The 11,136-nt window shown below is 38.2% G+C and overlaps 1 protein-coding gene across 1 annotated transcript; it reads right to left on the reverse strand.

Annotated features, from left to right (window-relative positions):
- Nucleotides 1-534: 534 nt before the first annotated feature.
- LOC127839609 (uncharacterized) lies at nucleotides 535-3,042 on the reverse strand. Its single transcript, XM_052367997.1, has 4 exons — nucleotides 2,895-3,042; nucleotides 2,209-2,846; nucleotides 854-2,145; nucleotides 535-733 (listed from the first exon to the last, which is right to left on the reverse strand). The coding sequence occupies exons 1-4, from the start codon at nucleotides 3,040-3,042 to the stop codon at nucleotides 535-537; spliced, it is 2,277 nt and encodes a 758-aa protein (XP_052223957.1).
- Between the last annotated feature and the right edge of the window lie 8,094 nt (nucleotides 3,043-11,136).

Raw genomic sequence — 11,136 nt, forward strand, 5'->3', positions numbered from 1 at the left:
ATACAGTCTTAAGACTGCTCCTCAACCAACATCATCAGCATAGATTCCGCCGTCTTAGAATGTTTCGGCCCTTTACTTCCATGAACATTCTGATAGCGGTGGGCCCACAGTGGTGATCAGTCACTGTGTGTTGGTTGATTGCCTCCAGCTCTTCTCCTCTCGCCTCAGCCACAGCCAGCTTGATGCCCGTTCGGCTGCTTGGCTCAGTCTCTGGATAGCCACTCGTCTCTCCCTGCCAGTTGTTCCTAATGCTGTCATCAGTCTGTGCACGGACTGGGAACAGAATCCTCTAACGCCAACTTCCACGGGAAATAGCCAAGTTCGCCAGCCTTGTTGCTTGCACAGATCCATCAGTTATGTGTACTTGGCCTTCTTCCGCTCGTAGGCCTCTTCACATCTTGCATCCCATGGTACTGTCAGCTCTATGGTGACGAGCTTCTTTCCTGTCTCTGACCACAGTACAATATCTGGTCGTAGGGTCGTCTGAACCACGTTTGGGAAAACAAGCCTTCTATCAAGGTCAACTTCCATCTTTCAGTCTCTAGAGCCATCAAGAATTGATGCTTTTGTTGGTTTCTGTGTCTTCACGGTCTCACCCGATTTGACAAAAGCGATGTGCCCATGGCGGGGGTGATTACCATGTTCCTTCTTCCTTTCCTTCTCTAGCCAGTCAGCCAACTCTCTGAGGACCAAGTCATGCCTCCATCTATATCTTCCCTGTGTCAGTGCTGTACTACAAGATGACAGAACATGCTCTAGGATGCCTACTCTGTCACACAGGCTGCATTTTGGCTCTGCTGTTAGTCCCCATCGGCACTAGTTCGCTGGGGATGGTAGTAGGTCATAGACAGACCTGAGCAGAAAGGAAAACCGAAAAGGCTCATACTTCCAGATGTCTCCCCAGGTCAACTTCCTGTCTGCGGTATTCCACGTGGTCCATGCTCCCTGCGCTCCCATCCCCACAGCCCTTGCTTGTCTGGCATTTTCTTCCGCCCTCTTGACCTCAGACTGAATCATCGCTCGCCTCTCTTTCTGGTCTGATCGGCTCCACAGTACCACATTTCTCGCACCAATTCCTTCACGTCCAACTGCAGTCACTCCGACAATGTCTTTGTGCTTGAGCGTGTTCTCTGCCTTGCTCACAGACTCTGTCGCTGACCATTTCCTGCTCGTTCGGGTTTGGATCCCTGCCTCACGGATGAACTCGTCCGGAGAGTCCCTCAAGGTCAACACAAGTCTTGCTTTTGCTGTCTTGAACTCTTCTACCAGTGAAGATAGCGGGAGCTGTAACTTGTTGCTCTTCCCATAGAGTCCAATACTGGTAAAGCTGGGTGGAACTCCTAGCCACTTCCTGAGGTGTCGACTAGTGATTCTCTCCAGGGCTTCCACTGTTGTGCTGGGTACCTCGTAAAGCATCAACGGCCAGATTAGTCTTGGGAGCAGTGCATGCTGGTAAAGCCAGGCTTTGAACTTGCCGGGTAGTCCGCAGCGGTCTATCTTCTTGAGACCCTCCTCTACCTGTTGCTTTAAGTTCTTGACATTGTCGCGATCTTGTAGGCTTGCATCAAACCACTTGCCCAGGCATTTTATTGGACTCGTCACTATGGAAGGAATCTCTTCGTTCTGTACGTAGAGTTTGAACCTCTCTGTTGTCTGTCCTTTCTTTATGACAAGAGATCTGGATTTTGCTGCTTTGAACTTCATTCTTCCCCATGAAGCGACATCCGTCAGGGCTGTCAACATCCATCTAGCTTGGACGTGTGTTGTTGTCGTCATTGTGAGGTCATCCATGAAGCCTCTGCTAGATGGGAGATAGATTCCTGACTCTGTCTTTGGTCCACGTGTCTCACGTTGGGCAGCATTTATCAGCAGGTTCATTCCCATGATGAAGAGCACCACGGAAACTGTGCAGCCGGTAACGATTCCCTTCTCCAACTTCTGCCATCTGGTTAGCTGGTCACCAACAGTCAACCGGAGCTTGATTCCATCCCGGTAACGGGTGATGATTTTCTGAATGTGGCCGTCCACATGGTAGTGTCGGAGGGCTGTATAGATGAGCTGGTGTGGAATTGACCCGTATGCGTTGGCAAAGTCGAGCCATACTACAGTGAGATCCTTCCTCCCTTTCTTCGCCTCACTTATTAGCTGTGTGATAGCACTGGTGTGCTCTATTCAGCCGGAGAACCCGGGGACTCCTCTCTTCTGGACCGAGGTGTTGATGTATGCGTTGCCTGTCAGGAAAGATGTGAGTCTTCTTGCAAGGATGGCAAAGAATATCTTTCCCTCGACGTTGAGCAGCGAGATCGTTCGGAACTGGTTGACCGTCTTGGAATTGCGTTCCTTCGGTGTGAATATCCCCTCGGCCTCCTTCCAAGCCTCTGGTACATCCCCCTTCCTCCAGACTACTTTGAGGAGCCTCCATAAACGCTTGAGAAGTAGTGGGCACATCTTGTACACTTTATACGGGATGGCATTGGGTCCTGGCGCCGAAGCAGCTCTGGCCTTTTTTACAGCTTCTTTCACCTCGCCAAGCGTAGGTTCCGTCGCATTCAGCTGTTTTTCGGGTTCCTCCGCTGGATCTATTCTGTCACAGTCCCCTAGCACGTCCTCTCGATTGGGGTCAGAATGGGTAACATGAAGGAAGTTCTCTATTTCCTCTAGTGGAGTTTCCAACTTTCCTGACCTTTCTTTGTCGAGGAGGGATCTTGCGAACTTGTATGGGTTGGCTGTGAAAGCTGCCCTCTTCTTTGCCCGTTCCCGTGTCTTTCTTCTGCTGTTTTCTGCTTTCCGTACTGATGTCAGCTGTGTCCGAACTGTATCTCTAAGCTGTGCAAGTCCAATCCTCTCTGTGGGTGAACTAGCACAGTACCTTCATCTCAGCTGCTTGAGTTCACGTCTCAAGTTCTGGATACGAACTTGCCGCCTGTTTGGTCTTGGAGGTTCCTTCCGCACTCTCTCCTCTTCTAGTCCAAACCTCTCCTTTCCTACAGAATATATCAAGGTTGTGAGGGTGGTCAGCTTCCGGTCTACTGGTCCTTGCATGGAAAATCCCACAACAAAATCCCAAAATAATATATATAGAAGCAAAACAATAATGATGAACTAAGATATGTCGTGATAATTATTTTTTTTACAAAAGTGTCTTACCCATTCCGAAATCAAGCTCATTGAAAACAAAATACTCGTTTGAATCCCAAGTATCGAGTATGAAAGTAAGTGAGAGGATCTTACATTTCAATGGTTGCTTCTTGCAATATTTGGTAATAAGACAACTAGTATTGAAAGTAAAATTAAACGCGTTCATGATCATATTTAAAATACAACAACTTGTAACGTGTAACACGCATGCATTTGTAAAAAAGGCTTGTTCCGTATTGAATCATTATTGAACCTTTCATTACAAGATTCACAAATAAAAAGAACGATTACACATTTTGCACAATTTACCTTGGATAAATGTATTATGTCTGCTATACGACTTAATTAGTTTCAAACGTATTATAATCAAACATGATGACAATGTATGTGCGGATACAGTCTCTTGACAGATTCGAATAACCAACCAGATTGTTTTAATCCTGTCTGAGTTATGGCCCCTGATTTGTTTTTTTAATTTGCCTCATTATCCCAGACTTTAGTACCGGTGCATTGTACAAGTAGGCACTCTTGTTTAACAATATCGATATGCATGCATGTGCTTCGTTTTTCACCAAAACTTAACATTTATAAAATATAATGTACATACATACAATACTAATGATATCATTACAACTTTACTGAATACAGTATTTGAAATGTTTACCTGGCATATGTTATCGTATTCCGTTGCAGTTTGTTAATTCAGATATAAAAACAATGTGAAGGCGTGCAGTCGTAGTTCATTAAGGTAGCGCACCTCTAATGGGCACATATCCAAATATAATCTAAGTAATTATTTTCTTAATCAGCATCATTTCACTGAACTACATGCAAATTTGTAGGTAGGCTTTCCATGCTTTTTAAAAAAATATACCGATTTTTTTCAAAACCATCCCCACGCTCGGCTTTTGTCCAGTCTATTTTCACCCCTGGGGTATATAAAAAGTTCCATAATTCATTCAAATTTCCAAATATGGGCATGCAGTTGGTGTGTACAGATGCTGTAACTTTTTTATATTTAGGTGTTTAAAGTTTAAACAAGATGAAATAAGTATTCTTTTACAGACATTATTTTTTTACAAATTTTTATCTATGGAAGAGCGCCATGAAATGTAAGTGATTTCAGCCAAGTAAAAATTGGGTCGGTTAAAAACAAAGTGTCATAAAATTCAAAATAGTATCATTTAGGTCATATTTTAAACTTAGTTTTAATAGAAACACTATATACAGCAAAAATACCAAGAAATAGACAGATTTACCGTTTACTTTTTGAAATAAAAATTAAAATGCAACATGCATGGTTCGTATTTTCAACAGTAAATCACCCAATTTCGCCATAACGTTGTTTTATTTTTAATAACTGAAGAATGTGCATAAAAATTGCAACATATTTAACAATAAATATAGCTTATATGCCATATTAAATCAAATTACGTTAGAAAATAAATAAAACGCGTCGCAAAAAAGTATACGTCGTCGGCAGGATTCGAACCTGCGCTGGAATATCCCAAAATATTTCTAGTCTATCGCCTTAACCACTAGGCTACGGCACCTAATAGTAGGCTCTTCAACCTTCGAAGAAATCGCGGGAAATCATTAGAGGTGCGCTACCTTAACTCTCAAAGGAGACATGACGTTGACTTAACTATGATCAACAGGAGTCGTCTTGACGCCACCACGTCGTTCCTCTAATTTCGTAGCGGATACATGTCAAAGAGATTGTCTGTAATTCCTCTAGAAATAGAGTTGCGGTCGTTGTTAGTAAAGGATATTGATACCCCGAAATACAATAATAGGCTTATTTGGATATTTTAGCATTAAGTTTCACTCTATATAATGGCTATTAGTACATAGCATTCTTATAATATTTTTTTGTGTGATGAATTATTTATACTTCTGTTCTATGTACAATTGTGTTAGGCTATATCACTCGGCTATATTCCAAATTAGTTAAGTCCTCAAGGCGTACACATATACCTACACTTATTTGAGGAGATTGATGAAGAATGTCTTGTTCAACAGTAGACGCTTAAGTTTTTTTTAAATTGCATTGTAGTATTGTAACTCAGTGACTGAAAATCAAAATATGAGTCTCGCTCTGCGAAAATGGGGTTTAATGCATGTGCGTAAATTGTCGCGCCAGATTACATCGTGAAGTCTTCGTAAAGACGACACTTTCCACATAAACTTCTCGCTAAGGTGATACGTCCTTTAAACAAAAAATACAATAGAAGCAGTAAGTATTGTTCCTTATAAGCCTGTGTGGAATGCATATGCATTGAGGCAGATTTGCAATAGCAATGCTTATATCAATATAAGAGGTATCATATGAACAAACCGTGTGCATGTCCTGGTCTATCTGAAACGTTTCCAAATAGCAAACACAATTACTAAATATTCTCTCAAAGTTATGCTTATTCATCGATGATTTTTTATTTTACTCAAATATATACAAAATAAAAGCAAACATGATTATATTTCTGTAAGCATACCCAGATCATTTGAATATAGGAAGTTAAAACGAAATTAAAAGCGCTAGAAGAACATCTTATTCGGGTAATCATTTTCATGATCTAATCAGAAACGTTGAAGTCCATCTATTAATGTAACGATCTTTGTATAAGATAAACAACACGCATGACTTAACACATGAATGTTTGAACAATTATGGATTTTATTTCATACGAACACATTAAACACAGGCAGACTGCAAAGGCAATTTTGGGCGACAATTAATGCACATGCACAGACTCTGGTATGTTGGAAACGATATCACGGACGGTGGGGTGTTGGAAATTGATTACTCTATTGCAAAAGGCTAGCTGTTGTTTTGTTTAAGAGATTCTATACACACACACACACACTAACAAAGACAGGCACATCACTGGCAATAAGAAAGACACTCTAGATCTAGTGGTCTCCCTTTATGTCGAAGGCACGAGAAAAGTGATGAGTTTAAAATCAATTAAACAATTAAAATATACTCCGGATAATATTGGAAAATGGATTTTTTAAATCAGTGAGAAAACGGTAACATTTTGGTTAGCTATATGAACGCATATTAAAACTTAATACTTAGTTAATTAACATGATAAATTTTAAATAATATTGTAATGGGTGCAGCCATTTTGTCCCGTGCATAATTGATGCCGCACGTAACAAATAATGCCTAAACTGTCCACGTGATGAAAATTTAAAAGTATACTGCGCAAAAAAGAAAAAGGACAGCAATAAGTAAATTATATAGAAGTTTAGAGAAAATACTTGCAGATATGAATGACAAAGCAAATTTTAAAAAGTGGGAACAATGTGATGTTAATCTTAACCCTAAGCCGTATCCAAAAGCAGGTGATAAACGCAAACGACATGTAGGAAGTTTGCGTAGCGTTAATGAAACAGATACGAGTTTGAAAGACGAAACACAAGTGAAACAATCACAGAAAAAGAAAAAATGAAAAGACCAGGAATTTAATCAAACGGAAGACATTGTGATGAAAGAACTAAAATAAATAAACATTTAATTTAATAATGTTCTTACGAAAGACAGCACAGAACTAAAAACCATGACAAAAGATATCATTGGCCAATTGAAAGACGAGCTCTTAGGCTCAATAACCTTAAGAGTGGAAATTCCTGAGAGCGAAATTTTTGAGAAGGCGGAAACAAACAGCAAACTGTCGAATCAGATAGAAGAAATGAGCCAGAGACTGAAAGGTAAAGAGGATTAAAATGAAATGTTGAAACGGACCATCGCAACTTAGGAAACTGCAAACGATCTCAGGTTCAACGATATTGAACAGTATAACAAACGCAGCAATATTAAGATAGATGGAGAACGGGACAAGGAAAACATAACTAGCTTAGAAACTGCTGACAAAGTAATATATCTCCTCAATCGAATCATCACAGACCTAAAATTAAATCGCGACGACATTGGCATTGCTCATATAATTGGGCCGTTCTACTCTCGAAAGAGCCGACCAATAATCATAAAAATGATGTCGAGAATGACGAAAACCAAAATAATGAGAAACGCGAAAGCCTTGCGTACACTAAAAGACCCAGTGTATGTGAATGATCACCTAACAAAGCTCAATACCACAATACCTGCTTGCGTTAGGAAAAAGCAGTGAGACATAGTCGTGTCGACTTGGCCATGATAGGGAAATGTGTACTACCGCGACGTCAACGAGATAGTTCACAAAGTCAACCAAGACCAATGACAGTACTTGCTAGATCTACCATGTCCTAGCACTTAAGCCAGTATTGAAATGTGATCTCTTTTCTTTTATAAAAACCGTGTCCATAAACCTGAAACGCACCACGAGATTTTCACAGTTGAACATTGTATATGACGTGCAGACCGCGCAACAAGAGGGCGAGAAAAACGATTCTACTCGCAGGAACACTTATTTAATTGTCTCTTAACGGTAAAATTATACTTTTGCTCGATGCCTTTAGGTTTACAATGTATAAGTACGCAAAGGATTAATACAATCAATACATACACGTTTACTATTAACAGAGTTATTTATAAATATTAACTATCACTGAAATTATATACCCATGAGGCTTATCTAGTTTTTCATTTTCGCGCTAGACTTGCCGACTTGTTGGATTTTTTAAAACTAAATCTACATATAAAGGGGGCGTGAAAACCGCAAAACGTAATCGAACTTTAACGATGTTTTTATAACCGCACTCAGTGTTGGGTTTTTCATTCGAAACTATCGCTGTTATTGATTGAATGTTTAGTACCTTTTTACACACCATTCTTTTCTGCATACTGTAACTTAAATCCCCGTTAATAACTATCTACTACAACAATTAAATCTAATAGGCAGCATACACAATAGAGTCTACGCGGTATTGTTTTTGAACCCAACATACTGTAAACAAAATTAAAATGAACGATACACTATAAAATAGATTTTCTTACAATGAGCTTTTTATATAATAAAAGTCCCCACGATATCTATAACATATACAAAACCAAGAGATGAATCTATTTTTTTTCATAAATAATTCAATATTTTTTGGTTGTAAATTAGTTATATCATTTTATGTTAACACAACAAAAACGGATTGTACGTTTCTAATGCACGCCTGCACCGTGTTTGTGTTTCTTGTTTAATCTTACTATAGCTGGTAGAGGCAACTACTGTTTTTAATTGTTAATCAGTAGTATAGCGGTGGATGCATTACGCACGTACACACACGAAGGACAGACGAATGAACTCTTTTTGAAAAGTTGATATAAGTTGTGTAATTGTATTACCCTCTTAAATGATTTGCGTTATTAATGCGTCTATGAGTGGTAGATAAAATAACTTTTGTCCAACAATTAGTGGTAGTTGATAGTAAAACCAAATGGTTCATTTATTTATTTTTTGTTCAAACTTATTCTGTGTTACAATTGTGAAAATGCCAACAACGAACTTAACACGTTCATTTTATTTAAATTTGAAACTTTGACTAAATCGGAAAAAAAAATATTCTTAAAAAAGTGTGTTGTAAATCAAACAAAACTATATGTAACCCTCGGATTCGCTTTCTTGTATATTACTGTTTTGTTGTTGTAATGCCTTTTCCTTTTTGGTGCAAAATGAATCACTTTACACACACAGTAAAACACACCAATGCATGCATAATGCAAGCAATCACGCTATCTCGAACACAAACGAATTACCTTTTTTTTCAAAAATAGTTTTCAACATGTTTGGTTTGATGTACCTAAGAGAATGTTGTTCTGTTTGGTTAAATGTTTTTTTTTCTTTGTCCTTTTAGTTGTATTATATATTTAACAAGATACCGAGACATATACACGCGCTTACACTCGCACACAAATACACACACTCGCACACACACACACACACATACACACTAGCGCATGAACGCACGCACATACACACATACACGCGAAAGTGAGCATATATTTATTAACAATTACATTTTATCAACAAGTAGGCGTACAAACTACACATTTTTGTTTTTGTGAAAAATTAATCAGTTTTAAACACACACACAGAAAAACACAACAATGAATGGCTACATGCAAGCAACCACGCTCTCTCGAATACAAACGAATTACCAATTTTATTGTTTTTGTCTAATAGAGTTTTCAAAATGTTTGGTTGTTGTATCTTATGAATGTTCTTCTATGTTTAATGCTGTTCTGTTTGTTAATTTTATTTCTTTGTCCCTTTAGATGTATTATATATTTTCACAAAATACCGGGACATATACGCGCGCCTACACACGCACACGCACACACACACGCGCATGAACGTACACACACACACACACACGCATGAATGTACACACAAACACATGCACGAACGTGCGCATATACTTATTAACAATCACATTTTATCAACGAGCAGGCGTACAGACTAAACATTTTTATTTATTACTTGAGATTACGGCAATGGAAACAAAAACACGTACAGTTAAAATACGTGAACGCCTTGCAAACATTGTTGGTTTTTGCGTGCCAGTGTTTTTTGTATTTGCGGTTTTTTGTGTGTTGTTTTCTTTTTTTAAGTATTTTTTCATTTGTTTCATGATATTGTTTGTTACACAATTGTTGTTGGCGGAACCATTTCTTTCTTCCTTTGGTCATTGTAAACAGTCTTTTTATCATGTGTACCTTTTGCCCTTTGGGGTGTAAACATAAAAATGTTCTGCTCATTTTTGTTTTCTATTTTTGTTTGTATGTAGAGACATATTTTATCTTACAATAGAAACTGACTGGAGATATTTTAAATTTGAAACTAACTGGACAAACACACACAAATCATCATTTTTATCACCCTCCACCGCTTTAAATAATTAAATTATGTACATTGAATGTAAAAGGGCTAAACAATAAAGGCAAACGCATAAAATCTTCAAATGGTTAGACGAAAAAAAAGTATATGCCTATTACAAGAAAGTCACTTGACACATACTTTAGCACAAACTTTAAAAGATGAATAGGACGGGGACATCTATATCAGTGTACACCATACTAATAAACAAGGCATTGCCTTTCTGATAAAAAATAATATAGGAATTACAGTCGATGCCCAGAATACTTCAAAATTTATAACAGCATCTTATTAGATACACAGTATCAAACGCAAATAAAAAAAGAAATATTAAATACAGTTCAAAATAATAAAGATGCAAAACCAAACACTTTATGGGAAGTTATTAAAGAAAATATACGTAACACAACAATTAGATACATACATTTAAACAAAAAGAAACACACAAACATGACACTGAAACTATCAAAACCATTGAAACACTTTAAAAGCAATTACATGAAACAAACACAAACGATACCAAAGCCTTTGAAAATAAAATAACATTAAAACACAAGTATTAGAAGATATTTATCATACACGTCTCAATGGAATAAAACTACAAGCACGTGCACAGCATGTTGTACACATTGAAAAAATACAAAATACTTCGCAAACATCGAAAATCGTAGAAGTGAACAAAAAACTGTACACAAATTAATAGTCAATGGCGAAGATATAACAAAAAGAACTCAAATACTAGAAGAACAAAGTTTATTTTTCGAAACCCGCTATAAACAAAAACATGTTGAAAATAACACCCTATTTAAAAATACACATCATGCTTTAAATCGAGAGGAGAAATTGTAGCAGAACTGCAATTTTGGGTGGGCGTGGCCTATGTGGGCGTGGGGCCCAGGGTTGGTAATGGGGCCATGCATAGTTGAGAATGACCGTATTGTCATAAGAGAGGTTCGGTGTTAATTTGAAAACAATCGGTGTAGAAATGAAGAAATTATAGTTAAATAACCTACAAAATGAGTGAAAATCTCTGACCTGGCCCCGCCCCAACCCCCATAACTTTTGACCCAGGGGTCAGATCAAAGTTCCAAATAGTGCAAGGTCGCACATATGCTCATAGTTACAATGTGTGTATGTTTCAAGGTTATAGTGCTTATAGTGTAGGAGGAGATAGTGGAAAGAACGGACA

The sequence above is a fragment of the Dreissena polymorpha genome, chromosome 7, assembly GCF_020536995.1.
Source record: "Dreissena polymorpha isolate Duluth1 chromosome 7, UMN_Dpol_1.0, whole genome shotgun sequence".
NCBI classification, from domain to species: domain Eukaryota; kingdom Metazoa; phylum Mollusca; class Bivalvia; order Myida; family Dreissenidae; genus Dreissena; species Dreissena polymorpha.